The sequence below is a fragment of the Rhinolophus hipposideros genome (assembly GCF_964194185.1).
Source record: "Rhinolophus hipposideros genome assembly, chromosome: 18".
Lineage (NCBI taxonomy): Eukaryota > Metazoa > Chordata > Mammalia > Chiroptera > Rhinolophidae > Rhinolophus > Rhinolophus hipposideros.
In genome coordinates this window covers 43,641,520-43,664,768 of record NC_138064.1, presented here as the reverse complement: position 1 = coordinate 43,664,768, position 23,249 = coordinate 43,641,520, and the positions used below count along the sequence as shown (strand labels likewise).

Genomic DNA, 23,249 nt, shown 5'->3' with positions numbered 1-23,249 from the left:
GGCATTCTTGGAATAACTCCCCCTGACCCTGTTGAATAGTTATCTCTACCTAGTTGTGCTACAAACATCACAAATTATTACTTCTTTCATTTCTTCCCCAACCTTAACTTTGTCCTGTATTTCACATAATGATGAATAAAACGATCATTGTACCCAATTCTACCCTAAGTCATTCCTCTCACTTACTACCCACAAATAGTCAGCCACCAAGTTTTGTTAATTTATTTTGCTTTGTTGTTATTGGGGAATATTGGGAACAGTGTGCTCCTCCAGGATGTCAAGTTGTTGTTCTTTCAATCTAGTCGAGGGGGCCACAGCTCAGCTCCAATTCAAGTCATTGTTTTCAATTTAATTGTGGAGGGTGCAGCTCACTGGCCCATATTGAACTCGAACCAGCGACCTTGGTGTCATGAGTACTGCACTCTAACCACTCAGCAACTGGCTGCCCACTGGCATCTCAGCTCTAAGCCCAAGCTGCTGTTTTCAATCTAGTTGTGGAAGGTGCAGCTCATTGGCCCATGTGGGAATCGAACTGGCAACCTTGATGCTAAGAGCTCACACTCCAACCAACTGAGTCACCCGGCCACCCCAAGTTCTATTAATTTTGTCTCTGAACAACCCTCAAAAATTACTTCTAAACATGCAATTTTTGCCTTAATTTATACCTCATCAAGTATTTGCACAGTAGTAACAATTTCCTAATTGGCCTAACTATGTTTCATCATAAAATCTTTGTCTCATAGTGTAGCCATAATAATCTTTGACAAAAATATCCAAGTATTATCATTCTCACTTATTCTTAAAACCTATCAATATCTTCCTACTGACTTAAAAAACAAATTTATTAAGGGATTTTGGCATATATGGCTCTTTTCTGGCTCTATTTACACATGCCAAATTTATCTCTATGCTTTAATCACTATGAACAATTTACAGAAATCATTTAGATTCTGATTTTGTCATTCTTTCATAACTTCTGCATGCACTTTTCTGTGCTAAATATGCTGTGCTAGGTAAAAATTCAGTGAAGAGCAAGGAGAGACATGTTCTCTGTTTTCGTGGAACTTATAATGCATATACTAATTTAAAATTGACACAGGTAACATTAAAAAAGGTCTTTGTGTTCCTGTAAACTAACTTGTGATGTTAGAAACTAAATTACCTTCTTGAGCTCTCATGTTTTTCTTCTCTAAATAATAAAAATAACATCTATTTCATAGGGTTTTCTTATAGATTGAAAAAAAGTAGCAGAAACAGTGGAAAAAAAGTGGGAAATATGAGATCCATTCTATCAAAGACTTTGTGACAGAAGGTCTCAAAAAAGGAGCTAAGGAAGATTGAAAGGTTGAGTTCATACAATGGAAAAAGATATAACAGAGGACGTCATAAAACATAAAGTTTGGAGATGAATGGGCAGCAAGATAAACTTGGAAAATTATTTTGAGTTCTCCCAAAATGCAATCAAGTCACTGATAAGTAATAGAAATTTGCAAATATGAATCAAGAACTGGGCAAAAGAAAGGATGTTAGAGTCATTCTAGAAGTGATAGTTAAGCCCTGAAATGAGGTCCCCAAGAGAGTATAAACTGAAAAATACAAAGCTTCAAAGACAAAACTCAGTGAGTGAAACCACTAATGAATGGAGAAAAGAAGCAAGCTTCAATGAAGTGGAGGAGTGAAGGATGTTAAAAAGGAGAAGGTATTGTTACAAGTGTTACAGGAGTTAAGAAAGAAAAGAGTCACAATTGAATTGGCAGTTTTCAGAGCTCTGTAAAACAATTTCTTTTTTTTTTTTTTTTTTTTTTTTTTTTTTTTTTTAGTGGAGAGGAGAGTATAAAAGTTAGATCACAAGTAACTGAAGGGAATGTAGAGTGTAAAAAAATAGAAGCAGTGAGCATGGACTTCTTGGAGAAATATTGCAATGTAAAAACATTTTTAAAAATACACGTATAACATACATGTAAATGCGGGGGGTTATGGAGTCAAAGTTTTTTAGGCTGATAAAGAGAGGATACATGCCAAGAAGAAAGACCTAGTAGAGAGGAATTTTGAAAATGGCAGAGACAAAATAATCCATGGAATAAAATTCATAAAATATGGAAGGTGTTAAAATTTATAGCGCAAAGGCTGAAATTAGCCTTAAATGCAAAAGGAATACCACAACTTCCTTAAAACTAGTTGAAGTAGAAGAAAATAAATGCATGTTCAGTGAGATTTGGAGATGATTGATCATTCACTGTCTTGTACACGGGATGTCATCTAGACTGAGGTGGAATAGGAAGAGATTTTGGATGATGTTGGGAATGCAGACACAGCAGCCTTTTGGAGTATGTTAGCAGAAAACTAGGAATAAGTAAAATAATTATTGGCCTAGCTAAAGTTAAAAACAGAAATTTGTCAGCCAGGAAACTGAATTCATGAAATTGTGATTATCTTGGGAGAGCAAAAGATGTAATAATACCAGTAATTATTCTTTTATATCTCTGATACCAAAAGTTAACCTTTGTTCTGACCTAACCTACCACTTTCATCTAAAAAAAAAAAGGGTATTTGAGAATATGTATAATCTTTTGAAATTTTATTCAAACATAGAGATTTTTAATGTATTTCATCATTACTCTTACACCGTTGTTTTCAGTACAAGAGGGACACAGAATGACTTTGCAGGAAATGCTTAGCTTTCCCTCTCACTTTTATTGGCTTTCTTTTTATGTCCACCTTACTTTCACTCTTGATCAAAGCCTCATAGAATGCTCTGGAGTTTTAGAGAAAGTGTATCTGCTGGTTTAATGAGAGCTGACCCCACCATCTTTCTAAGTTACCAACCTCCAGGTCATCACTTTCGAGTGCTTTGGTCAAGTATGCAGCCACAGAACACGAGCATGATGGGAGATAACATGTTCCTTTGAGGAGCAAGTACAGGTAGCCCCACAGTTAGCTTCTGAAACACTTTTGCCACTGGGAGCAAATTAGACACAGCAAACGGACACTTAAAAAATGAGAACATTTTGTTGTGTGAAATTTCACAATCCTGAAATTAAGTCCTTTCATGTATAACTAAGAGCAGGAGGGACACACATCTAGGATTAAATTAAAGCTATTGTTTTTAATAGGTCTTTATTTTTATTTTAAAAAACATATTTGTCTTCCAGTGACTGCCACATGTGAAATTTTTTTATGTTTAGAAAAATGTGTGGCATATTGGTTATTTTCAATATTTCAATTCATTGAAAACTTATTGTGGTAACATTGTGCTGAGTTTTAAGGGAATGAAAAGATAGAAGATACACAATTCCTCATCTGAATGAATATATAATTATCCTAAAAGGATTTAAATGGAGTATTCTTCAAATATACAGATAATATCACAGGTAGTATTCAGAAACCATAATAATATTATTAATATAATTTAAAGTACCTTATCATTGCTTTTTAATAACTTGGGACTAATTGGTTTTAATAGCACAGTTATTTAAATAACATATTAACTTGTATGTCAAACAACTCAACATATTTCTGTTCAAACAAAATAACATAACTCTTTATAACTTGAAATTAAAGGACTGTTTTCAGTATTTGAAAGCTCACATTCAGGAAATGATTAGGATGCAATAAAATAATAGATGTATATGTTTTCTCTTAATAATAAGTTGTATTAGTGGCATAGGGAAATTGAGTCATCTGATAAATATTTGTCTCTCTGCTTAACAAAAAGCATGTAATAAAATATTGAACAAGAAAAGTAAATATTTTTAAAGAGCACATAAAGTCTATTTAATTTCCAAACACCTTTTCATAATAAATATCTCATATGGTAATACACTTAAAATTAAAGTTTGAGAAAGTCAATATATCACAACTGAAGAAAACATCAGGATTTTGAAAGCAAAAGGAAAAAAAAATTACCTAATAACAGCAACTTTACAGTTCTTGCATCTCGCTCAGCATCTTCCTGAAGCTTTTTCTCCAGTTCTTTTGACCTTTTGGCTGACTCCTTGCTCTCTGAACTAATTCCGCTTCCCATCTTGTGTTGTTAGATACTTGTCAGTTTATTAGCTCAAACTTTTTCAGCTGTAGAGCTTCGTTCTGCTTTGAACGTGGATGTAAGAGCCGTGCCCTGCTGAAGTACTCAACAGCCCACCCCCTCACTCTCTAAAATTCTGCTTTGACTAAGGAGATGCTTTCTGAGCTGTCACCTGATCAAATTAAATGGCCACTTCTGGCACATCTTCAAAATCCTGCTCATCTTCCTTAAAGAATAGCATACAATAATGTAGAAAGTTGTCAAAATTTGTACACTAAAGATAATCTTCAATGAATAGTTCAAAAGGAATTTCACACTAATAGGCAACCTTTTTGACTGATTTTACGTTATTATAACTAAACAACAAGCTTACACCTGATCTTCAGATATTTGCATCTTCAAATTATTCATGTTGCTATCAGAATGTTTATATTAAATCATCCAAATTTATAGTCTGCCTATGCTTAGATTATGACTCAAAATTATTAAGAATATCTTAATATCCATCAGTTAACTAGAAAACAACTAAAAAACAGAAATAGATGTAGTTCTTATATTTATACATATTGTAGTGTTGCCATAAACATAGAATTCAACCCAGAGTGATCTTAAATTATTCATTTGTGTCTCATAGGATCCATGTGTATAAAATGAGCTTTTACTGCTCATGAAAAAGTCAATCTGTCAAAGTTAATTGAGGACCCACTTGGTGTAGACACTGAACTGTGTTCAATTTAGGTCGTGCATTAACCCTTTCAGGCCATTAAGCAACTGCTGTTGTGCTGGAAGTACTTTCATTGATTTGGTACCAAGGGAATAAAAAGCAATGTTTTTTGAAACAGTAGGTAATTTGGATCTTCCTGAAAAGTAAGAACAGTACTTTATATCCAAAGTTGGATAAACATATATCCCAATATGTTTCATTTATGCCTTTTAACTACCACAAGAGACATCATATACTTCTCAAAGATGTGCAAGCTTGGGGACAGAGATTATGTTGTATATTTTTTTGTTTATATGAAGCATAAAGCACTTATTAGGTAGTCAATATTTTCCTTATAAACAGAGTTGGCTACCTGTGGCAACAGGCAAATCTTTCAATGTACATTTTGGGATCTGTGACTGTGCCTAACCAAGAAATTTTAGAATATAGTCAGTCCATCAGCATGTCAGTGCCGTTCTTCTTGTGGAATCATGTGCAAAGTTTGAACAGGTGGGTTTTTGCATATTCATACAGGAAGAAAATAGGCTTCCAAATTAAATACATATTCCTGCTTTCTTTACTTTTTCACGTAAAATATTGAGCTTCAGGCACATAAGCATAGTCAAAACTTTGTAGATTTTATCCGTCCAAAGCCATGTTATGATAGTCTAAAGGTGTGGAAATGTAGGTATGCAAGAGTGTGCAAATCATGTGGTATTGCTTTTACAATGCAAAGGGCCTGCCCCAAAGGAACGAGATTTGCACTGACTAGTTTATTTATACTCACCTATGAGCAGAGTTCTCTCTGACAGCAACCCAAATGAACACAAACACGAAAATAAATCTTTTTGACTATTGTTTTATATCAAAATTGAATATACATAGTACCCTGAATATACAAGATTCTTGTGCATTCCATGGCAATTATGAACTGACTGGATACTGTTGGATGGGGACATTCACTGGCTTTGAAAGAGTATGCATTTTAGTAAGTGTTCCTAAGTGGGTTACCAGCTAAAACTGACCCACTCTTTCAGGAGAAGCATACGTTTTCTGCTCTGTATAAAATTATAAACTTTCACTTTTCTGTGCAATCCAGAATGTTTAGTCATCAACTTTATGAGATTATCATGTGATATTTTTCATCAGTGACTAAAAAAATCTTGACATAAATTTCAAGATGTATCTATATATAAGGGAGGGAGTTTGTGGGAAACCAGAGAGAAAAGTAAATCTTCTTCCTTAGCTCTCTCCCCTGGGTGCCTGGGACACAGCAGCACTAATGAGCTGGAGTTTTTAGTCCATGATGCTTCACTTAGGATTATAGCTTTCTGGACCTGAGAAAAAGATGAAAGTAAAATAATCAATTCTTTTAGAGTAGGGACGATATCTTATCAACTTGGATGTCCTCCACAGTATTTGGCACAGTGCTAGCCACAGGAACTGTTAAAAAATTATCTCTTGCTGATGAATTGATAGAGACCGAGAAAACTTTTTTCTTCTTATGCTACGATGAGATGACCGTATGGTTAGAGTTTCTTCCCAAGATTCGGTGTCATGTTTGGTCTACCTAAATACCTTAGAAATTTTATAGTGAATAAAAAAATCAATGAAAAAGCCCAATGTTAATCTGAAATAATGTCAATATATACAATAACAACTATTAGCCCAACATTTATGCCTTTTTTTTTCCCTCAGCCTTATAATTAACACCAGTGTACTCTCTTTCTTTTGTTAAACTTGGTTCCATAGTGAGGAAAATTTGATAGAAGATGAGAAAAGGAAAATTCGATGCTTTTTATTCAGGGAAAAATAAGGCCATAAATTCTGTTCATTCTTGAAAACAAGAAACTATCCAAGACACTGTCATGGCAGAGTTCTATATACTGGCCAGCTAAAAGAGATAGATTGCCTTGTGTACACACACACACACAAAAAAAAAAAAAAAAACACAAAAAAAACCCATGCACATACACAAAAGGCAGAAGACATTGTGTTGCAGCAGAAGCAGCATGGGGATTTTTTGTTGTTGTTTTTTTTTAAAGGAGGGCGCAACTCAGTGATCCATGTGGGGATCAAACCGGCAACGTGGTGATATTAGCACCATGTTCTAACCAACTGAGCTAACGGGCCACCCTGCATCATGGTGTTTTAATCATTGAAAGTGACTTCTATAAACATTGTAGCTTTTTTTTTTTTTTTTGTATCACAGCATAAACCTGATTGAGAATATCTTTTTTTCGCACTAGGTTATGCAAGGAAGAAAAATTGACTTAAGGTAAAATATAGAGAATGAGACTTCAGGTCTCAGGGTCACTGAAATACCACAAGCCTGCATGGTGCGGGTAGATTTTCCTCTTGCTATTTTGGGTCAGTGTCTCTGTGGAATCTTCAAAAATTGACATTAACCTTTCAAACATTTGAGTAATCATTGTTTTAAATTTATAATTGAACACCTGACTTGAGATGACATGTAATTATGTCCCTCGTGCCTTTTTGAGATTGAGATTTCAACCTGTATTTTTGGAAATATTTCTTTTGCCAGTATTACCTGGGCTTCCTCAGTCATCAGGCTGGATTTCTCTTAAGCATGTGGCATATGGTTGACTATAATAAATGTCTCCAATGACTCAATTTCCTTCTGGAAATTGTCAATACAGGCTGCTATCTGTATTATTCTTTATTTTGTTTTCATGTCTTAGAGGAGTTGTTGACTTCAGGCACTGGGTCCCTGGGTGGTTTGAGTCCTGACTGCCTTAGCAATGACCTTTATATCTTCGTATATTCCCATGAAAGTTGAGGCGCACCCTCCCTCCTTTGCTAATGGTGCTCAAATGTGTATTTCTAGGAGCTCTATGCATGGTATTTCCTCCAGATACTTCATGTCTTTGGGGACTTCCTGAGAGAAGTCTTTGATCTTGAGGGAATAGGGCAAACAAAACTTGCCATTTCAAATTAGCACATTCAAATGGTGCAATAAATTTACAGTGCCAACATTAAGCAGTTCTTATGTCTTAAGAGGTAACACAAATATGCTATTTTTTTTTATTATTATTATTCACTGGAGTTAAATTCTACCTTTACTTACATAGGCAGGATTCTTTTCAGTGCTCATGCCCTCTGGTTCTTATTTTCTGTTGACAGGCTCTAAAGTGAGAGTACATAGAAGGAAATTCTGTTTATTGAAATAATTGGTGAATAGTGAATGATTAATAAATATATGGTACTTGACAACTCTTTGCTCCAACTTGGAAAAGCATGATCTTCCTTCCCAAATAATTGAGTGTGTAAAAAATGACCTCTAGAATTGAAGGAATTCATTTATTCAGTAATTGATATATTTAACAATTGTATATGCCAAGCATGGGAGATTCAGCAGTAAACAAAATAGATACATCCTCTCAAAAGACTTAAATTCTAGTATGTGAGTATGTGAAGTGTTCACACAAACAATAAACATGATAAATATTTAAAGTATATAGAACTGTAGGTGATAATGAATGTTAAGAAACAAAACAGAGAATGGATATAAGGGGTATGGGAGTGCTAGAGAAGATAAGAGATTAGAATTTTATATAATATGTCCAGGAAGACTGAACTGAAAAAGTCATTGTTTTAGATCGAGTTCCCTGAAACTGACTTTAATGTAAAAAAAAAAAAACTGCATGCAGAGAGTTTATTGAAAAGTGTCCCTTGGAGCAGTCCATGTGAATGAGTGAGGGAAGTAATACTGGCAGAAGGGAAAATTAGATTGCAATATAGCTGCAACAGAGCCCCAAAGCTGAGATAGTCCTTCATATATTTACTGAAATGAAAAACAATAACTGGACCAGTATATCCCCTTTAAGGATTGTTAAAAGCTCGGGACTGGATGGGGAAATATCAGAAGCTTCCATGTGATATTCTTCACTATGCTAACTATTACTGTACAAGCCAAAAAAGCGATATGGGGATTCTTCCAATGACCATGTACATTCATTCCAATCATACATTTAGGGACTTGAGACATGACTACTGGCTGGATCTGTGATTCCTTTGGATCTACTGTAATCTTGATATGGTCTAGGATACCAGTTATTACCTGGCTCCCATATGTCTCTAATTTTGCATGAGGTCATGATGTTACTGCTGGTCCCCAACTACCAAGGTCAACTCTGATTTCATAGAATATCTTTAGTGAATCTTAACTCTAAACATTTGTCACAGTGTTGAAGATTTCTCCTTCACGAGGAACTTTCAGTAACTGGATTATGGCTCTGAGAGTAGCTCTGGTCTGGAAATAGGACAAAGGATCATGATATTTTTGATATTATCCTCCTTATGATTACCATGGACTTTTCTGGTTGTTTAAATTGAGGAATGCTTATGTTGCCTAAGCATTTATTTTGGCTTTAATTAAATGTTTTATTAACTATTTCCAGAGGTCTCTGTATATCAGGCTCTTCTGGCTGTGACTTTGACCTTACCTTTCATTATAATATTACACCCACTTTGGTTCTTATCATTAAATGCTGGCACCTGGTCTCTATTATTTTGAGATCTTATCATTCCCATTGCTTTGAGGAAGCCTTGGTCTGTAGTTGCATTTTCTATCATCAACCCTTGCCTAGAAAGCATGGTTTCAATAATGCTGAAATCCTCTCTCACTAGTGCATTCTTTATTATTTTAATGCATGAAAAGCTATTTGGTCATTTCCTAGAGTCTAATTGGTTTCTCAATCTATGATGCTAACTTCTCTGAGCCTTTTGTGGCCTTCATTTACCATTTGCCATGGAACACCTCTATGCCAGGCTTCTAAGAGCCATCCTAGAAAATATGTTCATGTCATCTCCCAGGGTACTGACATCCTGTATCAAAGGAAAGGGCTTCCGTATGACACCTCTCCTTTATTCAACTTTATGTTTCACCTTCCTTTGATCAAGAACCATTAGAATACAATGATTATATGTACTTTTCCAGATCCTGTAAGTACATGCTTGTTAGTTCCTGTAGCTCTTTGGATATATGGGCTTTCTTCTGGTAGCAGGTCCAGAGTTCCCTGGCCAGATTATGTCACAAGTAGATTATAGTTATTTACCAGGCCAGTGGAATGTATTTTAAAAGGTGGGGAAGAAATCCAGGCCTGGCATGACAGAAAACTGAGAGGTTTATGAATATAAAACACTCCATCCCTGAGTTCAAATCATAATGAAATCTTAAGCACAGTAATAGGTTTTCTCACCTGACCCTCTCACCTCTCTCTTTCAGTCTCCACAAAGTGGCTTTTCTTAAGCACCATTCAAAAACCTCCATTGTTTTGGAGGCTTGACATTCTCATCTCTCTGCTATATGGATCCAATATACCCTTTTAGTCTCATATCTCAACACATTTCCATTAGCTCTATGCTGTTCAAGGCAATATCTCCAGGACTTTTCAATGTTCCTCAAAACAAACTTTTTGCTTTTATCTCTCTGTACCCTGATGTTGTTTCTATATCAAGCATCCTCATACATCCCATACCTGTCCAGGAAATCAGGATTGTATTCATTTTAAAATTGAAAATATATGCTATGTAAATTTGAAAATTTATTTCAGTAAAGTGCAAGTTAGCAGTAAGGATACTAGGTTTATGTTGTGTTATGTGTTAACTTAATTTGGTTCAGATGCAAAATAGGTAAGATGCAGGTTGTCTTTCCTCTCTTTTAGCTTTAAAATATAATGCAAACCCAAACATTTGCCATTACGGGTAGTAATGGACCATTGGCAGGATGCAGAAATGGCTTTATTGTCCACCACGGTGTTTGCCTAGAAAGGACAACCAACATTACTGAATAATCACAAGCTTAATTTTATTTGACCTGAGACCAATGCCTTTAAAGATAGTTCTGCTAATATAAAGTGAGTGAAATCATTATTTTCACCATCCTACCTCTCTTTTGAGATCTTATTTCTTCTCCTATCTCTTGATATGTTGTTCCTTAAAAGTTCAGAGGCCTCCTAGAACTTCCCATTTTTGAATGGCACACTTCCCCCAAACCATCCCACTAAACAGAGCCTTATCATATGGATCTATTCTAACCTCTAAAGATCAAGCTATAAAAGCTGTCTCAGTAAACAATACAGAAGAATGGAATGTCAAGTAGATCTCACTGAGCTAAAGTCTCCCTCTCTAAAAATGGAGATATTAAAATCTACCTAGTGTCACAAATTAATGAACTAACACACGAGAGAATGTTAGAACAGTGCCTTGCATATGGCAGTTTTAAAAAAGTGATACTCTTCCCGCTCCTGCTCCAAAAAGAGATGCTCTGATAGTATTCACCTAAGTAACCAGTGATAATTGTATCTCCAGCATGATGTTTATGCTGCAAGTGGTCTAATGGATGTGTTTACTAGGATTTTTCCATAGATATCCTGTGGAACAGGATATGTTTCAGATGCTGTGACCAGCCACCCACACCCGCCTTCAGGACCAAAGGACTTACTCCCTTACTTGCTGGAATGTCCTGCCTGAATAGCTGTAAGCTGTCAGTTCTCTCCAGAAGTTTCCCTCAGCTGAAAATATCTACCTCACCCGAGGTCATTCATCTCAAGGGGGCTAGTCTGCAATCAATGACTGGTTCCTCAAGTAAGGACAAATCTGAAGGGCCATATCAGCTTCAGAGCTCCCTGTGGGGTTGGCTGAGATCTTATTACTGCACTGTAGCCCAACTTCTCCCTCTGCCTACTTCTGCTAATTCACTTTCCCCACAGATGTTGATCCTAGGAACACTCCCTAATAAACTTCCTTTCCAATAGTCTGTTTCAGAGTTGGCTTCCCAGGGATCCGCACTAAGTAACATATCCCAAACCAAAACAGCCCACTACCACCACCAACAACACCAGCACCACCACCACAACCACCAGCAATCCTGTGTCTCACACTGCATTTTGTGTGCTGAACAGCATTATTTTGACTCAAGCACCCAAAGCATCCTCATCTCTCACTTTCACTTCATTCCCTCATCTGTGGAAACAATCAGTCTATTCATTTTCTATAGCAGACTTTATTTTTTAAAGCGGTTTTAGGTTTATAGCAAAATTGAGCAGAAGCTACAGTCATTGTCCACATACCCTCAGCCCCATGCATGTACAGCTTCCCCACCAGAATGGTGTATTTATTTCAATTGATGAAACAAATGACATATTGACATGTCGTTATCACTCAAAATCCATAGTTTACATTAGGATTCACAATTGGTATTCTATATTCTATGGGCTTAGACAAACATATAACATGTATCGGTCATTGTACTGTCATATAGAATAGTTTCACTGCCCTAAAAATCCTCAATGTTCCACTTCTACATCCTTCCCTCCCCTCAATGCCTGGCAACCACTGATCTTTTTACTGCCTTCATAGAGTTGCCATTTCTAGAATGTCATATATAGTTAGAATCATAGCTTATTTACTGGTTTCTTTCACTTAGCAATATGTATTTAAATTTATTCCATGTCTTTTAACAGCTTGATAGCTCATTTCTTGTTAGCACTGAATAATGAATATCCCATTGTCTACATGTACCACAGTTTATATTTCAATCACCCACTGAAACATATCTTGGTCGCTTCCAAATTTTGGCAATTATAAATAAAGCTGCTATAAACATCAATGTGCAGGTTTTATGTGAACATAAGTTTTGAACTCGTTTGTATAATACTGAAGACCACAACTGCTGAATTATATTGTAAGAGTGTATTTAGTTTTGTAAGACATTTTGACTGTACCACTTTGCATTCCCACCAACAACAGATGAGAGTTCCTGTTGCTCCACATCTTCACTAGCATTTGGTATTGTCAGTGTTCTGAATTTTGACCATTCTCCTAGGTGTGTAGTGGTATAGGTTGTTTTAATTTGTGTTTCCCTGATGACATATGATGTGGGACATCTTTTCATATGCATATGTGTCATCTGTATATTTTCTTTTGTGTCTTTCAATAAATTGGTGTAGGCTAGGCTATCAAATTCATCTAAGTTATTAAATTTGTGGGCATAGAGCTGCCATTTCTTTTAATGTCCTTGGGATCTGTGATGATGTCCTCTCCTTCATTTCTAACAGTAATTGGTTGTCCACTCTCTCTCTCTTTTGAATTCAGCTATCTAAAGACTTAATTAATTTTCTTGGTCTTTTCAAAGAACCAACTTCTGGTTTCATTAATTTTCCTCTGTTGATTTTTGTGTTTTTAATTGTATTGATTTCTGCTGTAATTTTTATTATTTATTTTCTTCTGTTTACTTTATAATTATTTTGCCTTTCTTTTTCTAGTTTCCTAAGATGGACGCTTAGATGATTGATTTTAGGTGTTTCTTTTTAAATATATTCATTCAATGCTATAAATTATCATTTAAGCACTATTTTCACTGAATCCCACAAATTTTGTTAAGTTGTGTTTTCATTTTCATTTAGTTTAAATGGTGTTAAATTTCTCTTGAGATTTTGTTTTTGATGCATGCATTATTTAAAATTATGCTGTTTAGTCTCCAAGTATTTGGGGAAATTTTCAAGCTATGTTTATCTTATTGATTTCTAGTTTAATTCTGTTGTGGTCTAAGAGCAGACATTGTGTGATTTCTATACTTTTAATTTGTTAAGGTGTATTTTATGGCGCAGAATGTGGTCTGTCTTGATGAATGTTCCATGCAGGCCTGAGAAACTTGTGTATTCTGCTGTTGTTGGATGAAATAGTCTATAGATGACTATTATATCCAGCTGATTGGTGGTATTATTGGTTCAACTATGTCCTTATTAACTTTCTGCGTGCTGGATCTGTCCATTTCTGATAAAGGTGTGTTGAAGTCTCCAAATATGATACTGGATTCATCTATTTGTCTTTGTAATTCTATCAGTTTCTATATTATTTTGTTGCTAGGCACATACATCTTAAGGATTTTATGTCTTCTTGGAAAATTGATCCCTTTATCATTATGTAATATCCCTCTTTTTTGTTATTTCTCCTTCAATTTTGAAGAATAATTTCTCAGAGCACAAAATTCTAGATTGATGTTTTTTGGTTTTTTTTCTCAACATTTTAAATATTTCACTCCATTCTTCTAGCTTGCATGGTTTCTCAGGATGAAACAGATATAATTCTTATCTTCGCCTTTCTATACATAGGTGTTTTATTCCAGTAACCATTATTTATCTTTCATTTTTCTGTAGTTTGAGTACAATGCGCCTAGAAATGGTTTTGTTTTGTTTTGTTTTGTTTTTGCATTTATCCTGCCTGGCATTCTCTGAGCTTTCTGGATCTATGGTTGGGTGTCAGACATTAATATGGAGGAATTCTCAGTCATTATTGTTTCAAATATTTATTCAGTTCTTTTATTTCTTCTTCTGGTATTCCCATTACACATATCGTGTTTCCCCTAAAATAAGACCTCGCTGGACCATCAGCTCTAATGTGTCTTTTGGAGCAAAAATTAATATAAGACCTGGTATTATATTATATTATTATATTATATTATATTACATTACATTACATTACATTACATTACATTATATTATATTATATTATATTAATTACCTGGTCTTATATTATATTAAAATAAGACGGGGTCTTACATTAATTTTTCCTCCAAAAGATGCATTAGAGCTGATGGTCTGGCTAGGTCTTACTCTTGGGGAAACATAGTATGCTATACCTTTTTTACTTTCTCCACAGTTCCTGAATATTATGTTCCATATTTTTCCATTCTGTTTTGCTTTGTTTTTCAGTTTTTGGAGATTTCTATTGAGATATCCTCAAACTCAGAAATTCTTTCCTCAGTCTACTAATAATAGTAGACTGTGTCCAGTCTACTAATAAATCCATCAAAGCCATTTTCTCATTTCTGTTAGTGTTTTATTTTACCTCTAGCACTTATTTTAGGGTCTATCTTACAATCTTTTTCTCTGCTTATGTTTCCCATCTGTTCTTACATGCTTTATACTTTATTTATTAGATCCCTTCACATCTTATTCATAGTTGTTTTAAATTCCCAGTGTGATAATTCTAACTGTCCTGCCATATCTGAGTCTGGGTCAGATGCTTGCTCTGTCTCTTCAAACTGTGTTTCTTGATTTTCAACATGCCTTATAATTGCACTGGGTAAGAGGAACTGCTGTAGATGGGCCTTTAGTAATGTAGTGGCAAGGTATAGTGGGGGAGGAGAAGATTCTATATTCTGTAGTTCTATGGTTTAGTGACTCTGTGCCTCTGGACTGCAAACTTGACAAGGGCTTCTCAATCCTCTTTCCCTCTTCTTTAGGTGGGACAGGATGTCCATAGTGGGCTAGAGTTGGGTATTTCTCTTCCCCTAGTTCAGTTAGATTCTGATAAATTCCCAGCAGGTTAGACTCTGGTTAAATGGTTTCTTTTCAAGACAGACTTTGTTAAGAGGAATTTAGTACTCTGGCATGTTTCAAAATGAGTTTTCCCATCCATCTGCTGGAGGGGATTTTTCTTTGATAGTTACTGTGAGTACCTGGTTGGACTCCAGGAAGTAAAACTCATTCAAGTATGGGATCCTCCTATGACTGGTTCCCTCTGAAGATTTTATCTCTCAGACATGTCCACACTGAGCCTGCAGCAATCTGTCAATTACATTTTAGGTGTTCCTAGCCTGGCCCTGGTTCCCACAGAATTTTCTGCTTTGGTAAGTTGTGATTCTCTGCATTTGCCGTTATGTCTCTCCAGTTTGAAAGGCAGCAATTTTCCTTGTGACCGTTTCACTGTGCTAATTGATTTAAACTTTGTTCTCCAAAATGTGTCAAAAATCCACAGACAATTGTTACAGTATTTATATTTTTAAGTAAATTCAGTTAAGGTGCTACATTTAATTAAAATAAATGACTACTTTGAAGTGTAAAAATTTGTTATTCTTCTTGAAAAACACAAAACTACAGAAATGTACATCTGCTTTCCTGAACTTCCTCTCTGGAACACTGAGCTTGTGGGGTAAAGTCGAGCATCGCAGTCAGCGGTATGGAAATATTCGACTGTAGATGAACGTCACAGCGAAAATGTTAGGGATCTATCTAAAAAGCGTTGTGGATTTTTCACTTTGTTCGGCTTTTTGCTTATTGTTAAGATGCAAGGACGACTTCCAAGTCTTTACATGAGAATTAGAATTGAAAGTTGCGTCTTCATTTTTAACTCCAAAATTCCTCCCAAACCTGAGACTCCTTTCCATTCATTTCTACTGCTTTTGTTAACTTATTTCTTCTCTGATATATTGTCATAGCCCACTAATTGGTGCCATGTTTTTCTCATGATTCCTCTTTGCTACATTTCAAAGGTAATAGTATAGATTAATGGACAGAAAATTTTAACATTCAGTGATTTCCCTAGACCCCATATAGATACACTTGTGATTTGCAATGATTTTGAGGACAGAAGATTCTTAGATTGTTCAAAGGACCACCCCTTCCTCCACAAAAAAATAAACTTATCCAGAAATATATACTTTTAAATATCTTGAGGTAGATTTTCAAAGGAATGTTGTGTTGCCATAAATCAAAGTTATTTGAGTCGTTATTATTGTTTCTTCTTTGCAGTGAATAAACTGAACATGCCTCCTTACACCAGATCTTGCTAAGAATTAGGGTAGAAGGCCATGAGGACATAGAAGCATCAGGAGGGTGTGGGAAGGATGACACCAAATGGGAGAAATTGGACAAAATAAATAAACTGGAGGCACAAATGACAATAGTAAATTTCCAGTTTACTGAGGAGTGGCCTTCTTATAGCTCATTTGCTCCTGAACATAATTGACCTTTTTACAATTATCATTCTTCTCATCACATTTCTTCACCTATAATAACACTCTGAATGTTCTCTGAGAACAATATACACATGGTTTTGCCTTGGTTGACAATTATTCCAAGACAATCACAGGTGAGAAGTAAATTAACTGCACATATCCAACATGCATTACTTCTGGAGAAGAAGTTCTCTCTCTCTCTCTCTCTCTCTCTCTCTCTCTCTCTCTGATTCACTCAGACTGCTGGATAAAGTGCTCTCATGATTTGGCTACTGAATTCAACAAGCTGCAGTTTGCCTTGCTCTAATGCATGAGATGTTCTATGATCCACCTCTTTCTAACTCCTCAGTCACTTTTCTTGTCACCACACCACACCACACCCCCACTCTAGTCATTAAACATCTTAGCCCCACAGACATGACATTCTTCCTCTGGGCTCCAGGGAATTTGCAAACTGCTTCCTCTGTCATGAATTTTCTTACTGCTTTAAACGCCTCCAATTTGGATAGCTCCTTCTCGTCTTTCAAGTGTGAAATTTGATGTCTTAATCTCTTAAAATAAAAAAAATAAAAACAAACATTTTCTGCTACCCTAGACTAGGGCAGGTATTCTCCCCCACACTCCTGGCTTATCTTGCTGATATTATAGTATTCACTAACACATGAAACTAAATAATTTCATTTTTAATTCCTCAAAGGTTCCAAAATAATGGGGAAGATGCTAAGTATTATTTACTATTCTAGTCTCAGATCTAGACATAATGACTAACATACGGTAGCCACGCAAAATTTGTTGAAAGAATGAGTGATTTCTGTGTGAAATGAGTATTCTTCTGGCTAACTTGATAAAATCAAATTGTTGCTTTTAGTATAGTTAAGCATAGTACTATACTATGGACAATTTTGGGAATTTTTTTTTCTCATAAAGTAATTGATATAATTTTAGGGCTCTGCATCAATCAAAGCAGAACAAGTCATACTGCTTTAACAAACCATGCCAAAATCTCAGGGACTTGAAAAAAAGGATGATTTCACATAGCTCTCACACTATCTGTGGCTAAAATTACATGGAGACAGTATTCATGGGGAGACCAGAATTCTGAGGACAGAGTACTGGAGAATATTTACCAAGTTAGATACAGGAATTTTTCTGTACTCCAATATAATTGCATGAAGATAATTGTTTCTATCAGCTTCTACTGCACAGAAATGAATTTATGTGCACCTATGTGAGCAAAAATAATGTATATAATTGAATGTTTAAGAATATTTAAGTATTCAAGCTATTGCTGTTAAATTTTCATATAAAAGTGAGGCATTTGTGATTTGGATTATATGACTATTTTCTCTAAAAAGTGCTTATTTTTTTTTTTTAATTTTCAATAATATTCCAGAATAAATGCATATGAAAGGATGTTTTCTTTTTAGATGTATGAATTAGCAAGAATGAAAAACTTTCTCGCAGAAGACTTTAATGACAGTTTGTGAGTTGTTTGCACATTACTCTGTTTTTTAAGGTTTTATGTTTTAGATTAGTTCTAATCAGATTCCAAGACCTTATTATTATGTTTGCTTGAAAATTTTGTTTATGAGCAGTTATTCCTGTTCTTTGAGGAATTGTTTACCTAACTGATATGCTAGCATTCATTCTCTGGCTTATATCAAACAAGCAGAGAGAATGTCTTGCTTTAAAAATTTTAATTTTTACTACTGCGAATGAATAAAATAATTCATCTCTGTAATTTAGGTTATGGTACTTTATTAAATAAAAATATCTATCACCTCCTATTATTGAGCAACTTGTTCTAGCTTATTGCTGTCTTCTGTAGGCAATATTCTCAAGAAAGGACCAATTCTGCTCAGGAGTAGAATTGGAAGATTAATAAATGTATGATATAATTTAAGTGGTTTCAAATTTCTCCACCAACCAGTTCCAGTGTTTCATATTCCCACATTGGCCACACATTTTTTTTTAAATTAAAAGTTTATTGGGGTGACAATTGTTAGTAAAGTAACATAGATTTCAGGTGCACAATTCTGTAATACATTATCTATATCTCACATTGTGTGTTCACCACCCAGAGTCAGTTGTCTTTCTATCACAGTGTATTAGACCCCGTTACCCTTTTTTAGAGCCCCCCCTCCTCCCTTAACATCTGGTAACCCCTAAACTATTATCTATGTCTATGAGTTTTTGTTCCTTCATTTGTGTGTCTTTTTCTTTTGTTTTCAGTTTTATATACCACATATCAGTGAAATCATGTAGTTCTCTACTTTTCTGTCTGACTTATTTAACTTAGCATTATAATCTCAAGATCCATCTCGTTATCACAAATGGTACTATTTCATCTTTTCTTACCACTGGATAGTATTCTATTGTGTATATATACCACAACTTCTTTATCCAATAATCTATCGGAGGACATTTTGGTTGTTTCCATGTCTTGGCCACTGTAAATAAAGCTGCAATGAACATTGGAGCATGTGTGGCTTTATGGATAAATGTTTTCAGATTTTTGGGGTGGATACCCAGGAGAGGGATTGCTGGGTCATATGGTAATTCTATTCGTAATTTTTTGAGAAACCTCCACATGGCCTTCCATAGTGGCTGCACCAGTCTGCATTCCCACCAACAGTGTAAGAGGGTTCCTGTTTCTCCACAGCATCTCCAACACTTATTACCATTTGTCCTGTTGATGATAGCCATTCTGACTGGGGTGGGGTGATATCTCATTGTGGTTTTTATTTGCATTTCTCTGATGATTAGTGATGTTGAGCATTTTTTCACGTGTCTATTTGCCATTTGTTTGTCCTCTTTGGAGAAATGTCTCTTCAGGTCCTTTGCCCATTTTTCAATTGGGTTGTTTGCTTTTTTTGTTGTTGAGTTGTGTGAGTTCCTTCTATATTTTGGATATTAGCCTCTTATCAGAGGTGCTGTTTGCAAAAATCTCCCATTCAGTTGGTTGCCACTTTATTTTGTCAATAGTTTCTTTTGCTGTGCAGAAGCTTTTAAGTTTGACATAGTCTCATTCATCTATTTTAGCTTTTACTTCCTTGCCTTTGGAGTCAAATTCATGAAATGCTCTTTGAACTAAAGGTCCATAAGTGTAGTACCTATGTTTTCTTCCATGCAGTTTATTGTTTCAGGTCTTATGCTTAGGTCTTTGCTCTATTTTGCATTAATTTGGTACATAGTGACAGATAGCAGTCCACTTTCATTCTTTTGCATGTGGCTTTCCAATTCTCCCAGCACCATTTATTGAAGAGACTGTCTTTTCTCCATTGCATGTTTTTTTGCTTTTTGTCAAAAATTGTCTGTCCATATTTATATGGGTGTTTTTCTGGATACTCAATTCTTTTCCATTGGTCTGTGTGTCTGTTTTTCTGCCAGTACCATGCTGTTTTGATTATTGTTTCCCTGTAGCACAGGCTAAAGTCAGGGATTCTGATACCTCCAGCCTTGTTCTTTTTTTTTAAGACTGCTTTGGCTATTCGGGGTTTTTTGTAGTTCCATACAAATCTGATAATTTTTTGTTCTATTTCTTTAAAAAACGCCACTGAGATTTTGATGGGTAATATTGCCATTTTTAACTATGTTCATTCTTTCAATACATGAGCCCAGAATGTCTTTCTATTTCTTTGTATCTTCTTCAATTTCTCTTAAAAATGTCTTATAGTTTTCAGCATATAGGTCTTTCACATCCTTGGTTAAGTTGATTCCTAGGTATTTTATTCTTTTTTTTCAATTGCAAAAAGAATTGATTTTTTTGTTTCTTTTTCTGAGATTTCATTGTTAGTATATAGGAATGCAATGAACTTTTCTGTGCTGATTTTGTAGCTGGCAACTTTACTGTATTCGATTATTGTTTCTAATAGCTTTTTGGTGGAGTTTTTAGGGCTTTCTATATATAGCATCACGTTATCTGCAAAAAATGATAATTTAACTTCTTCATTCTTAATTTGGATGTCTTTTATTTCTTTCTCTTGCCTGATCGGCGAGGACTTCCAAATATATGTTGAAAAGCAGAGGTCATAGGGGATAGCCCTGCCATGTTCCTGAATGTAGAGCAAAGGGCTTCAGCTTTTCACCATTAATTATGAGATTAGCTGAGGGTTTGTTATATATGGCCTTTATTATGTTAAGGTATTTTCCTTCTATACCTATTTTATTAAGTGTTTTAATCATAAATGGATGTTGTATCTTTTCAAATGCTTTTTCTGCATCAATTGATATAATGATATGATTTTTGTCCTTTATTTTGTTTATGTGATGTATCACATTGATGGATTTGCATATGTTGAACCACCCTTGTGCAACTGAGATGAACCCAACTTGGTCGCGATGAATAATCTTTTTAATGCATTGTTGCATTCGATTTGCTAGAATTTTGTTTAGGATTTTTGTATCTATATTCATCAGAGATACTGTTCTGTAGTTTTTTTTTTTTTTTTTTTTTTTTTTTTTTTTTTGTGTGTGTGTGTGTGTGTGTTGTCCTTACCAGGTTTGGTATCAGGGTAATATTGGCCTCATAAAATGAGTTAGGGAGTATTGTCTCTTCTTCAATTTTTTGGAAGAGTTTGAGTAGGATTGGTATTAGATCCTCTTTGAGGAATTGGTAGAATTTATCAGTGAAGCCATCTGGTCCCGGACTTTTGCTTTTGGGAAGGTTTTGGATGACTGATTCAATTTCGTTACTGGTGACCGGTCTGTTTAGATTTTCCAGTTCTTCATGGTTCAGCCTTGGAAGGTTATATGTTTCTAACAACTTGTCAATTTGTTCTAGGTTATTGAATTTGGAGGCATATAGTCCTTCATAGTATTCTTGCATGATCCTTTGTATTTCTGTGGTGTCTGTGATAACTTCCCCTCTTTCATTTCTGATTTTGTTTATTAGTGTCTTCTCTCTTTTTATTTTAATGAGTCTAGCCAAGGGTTTGTCAATTTTATTAATCTTTTCAAAGAACCAGCTCTTTGACACATTAATCTTTTTCTGTTGTCTTTTTGTTCTCTATTTCATTTAGTTCTGCTCTGATTATTATTATTTCCTTTCTTCTGCTGACCTTGGGTTTCATTTTTTCTTCTTTTTCTAGTTCTTTAAGGTGTAACATCAAGTTATTTATCTGGGATTTTTCTTGTTTCTTGAGATAGGCCTGTAATAATATAAATTTCCCCTTAAAACTGCTTTCGCTGCATCCCCAAAATTTTGGTAAGATGTATTTTTATTCTCATTTGTTTCTATGTATCTTTAGATATCTCTACTTATTCCTTCTTTGACCCAGTTGTTCTTTAAAACTATGTTGTTTAATCTCCACATATTTGTGTTTTTTCTGCTTTCTCTTTGCAGTTGATAGCCAATTTCAAAGCCTTATGATCATAGAATATGTTTGGTATGATTTCAATCTTCTTAAATTTGCTGAGGCTAGTTTTATGTCCCAATATATGGTCTATCCTTAAAAATGTTCCATGTACCCTAGAAAAAAATGCATAGTCTGATATTCTAGGATGAAGTGCTTTCCAAATGTCAATTATGTCCATTTCATTTAATGTGTCATTTAGGGCTGTCATTTTTAGAATTTATTTTCTGTTTGAATGATCTATCCATAGCTGTTAATGAGGTTTTAAGTCCCCTACTATAATTGTGTTTTGGTCAATTTCTTCCTTTAGTTCTGTTAGTAGTTGCTTGGTATATTTTGGTGCTCCCTGATTGGGGGCATACATATTGATGACTATTATATCTTCTTATTGTATAGTCCCCTTTATCATTATGAAATGTACATCTTTGTATCTTGTTACCTTTTTTTATCCTGAAGTCTCTTTCATCTGATATCAGTATAACTACACCTGCTTTTCTCTGGATACCATTTGCTTGGAGTGTCAATTTGCACCCTTTCACTTTGAGTCTATGTTTGTCCTTGTAGCTCAGATGAGTCTCTTGGAGACAACATATGGTTGGGTTTAGTTTTTTGATCCAATCTGCTATTCTGTGCCTTTTTATTGGTGAGTTCAGTCCATTTACATTTAGGGTGGTTATTGATATGTGAGGATTTCCTATCATTCTATCTTTGGTTTTCTTGTAAGACTGTGTCTTCATTGTGTCTTTGCCTTTTTGTTGTTGTCTATTATTTCTTATGGTGGTATATTATGATTTCCCCCTCTCTGTTTCTTCTTTCATTACATTATATATTTCAGTTCTGGATTTTTTTTTGACTGGTTACCATTAAGTTTATGTAAAAGAAAGTTTCATATTTAGAGTACTTTGTTTTTTTCATTATGCATACTTTCTCCATTTCTATATTCTAGTGCAGGCCTTTACTCTCCCCCCCTTTTATGTTTTGGTTGTCACAAATTATCCCTATTTATGCTGGTCGAATAGTCTCCTTTAGTATTTCTTCTAGTTCAGGTCATGTATTAGAAAATTCTCTCAGCTTCTGTATGTCTGGAAAGGTCTTTATTCCTCCTTCATATCTAAAGGATACCTTTGCTGGATATATTATTCTTGGCTCATAATTTCTCTCTTTCAATAGTTTGAATATTTGGTTCCACTCCCTCCTGGCTTGTAGAGTTTTCACTTAAAATATCTGATGATAATCTAATAGGCTTTCCTTTGTAGGTTACCGTCTTCTTTTCCCTGGCTGCTTTGAGGATTCTTTCTTTGTCATTAATTTTTGACAGCTTCTATACAATGTGCCTTGGAGAAGGCCTGTTGGGGTTGATGTAATTAGGTGCTCTGTTTGCTTCTTGGATTCGAGGATCCAGTT

At 35.0% G+C, this 23,249-nt stretch overlaps 1 protein-coding gene across 1 annotated transcript in view; it reads right to left on the bottom strand.

Annotated features, from left to right (window-relative positions):
• The window catches only part of GNAT3 (G protein subunit alpha transducin 3), a 52,051-nt gene extending 48,024 nt beyond the window's left edge, over positions 1–4,027 (bottom strand). The window contains exon 1 of the mRNA XM_081079627.1: positions 3,907–4,027. Within this exon, the coding sequence (XP_080935753.1) occupies positions 3,907–4,024 (118 nt within the window). The 5' untranslated portion in view covers positions 4,025–4,027. The remainder of the gene's footprint in view (positions 1–3,906) is intronic.
• Between the last annotated feature and the right edge of the window lie 19,222 nt (positions 4,028–23,249).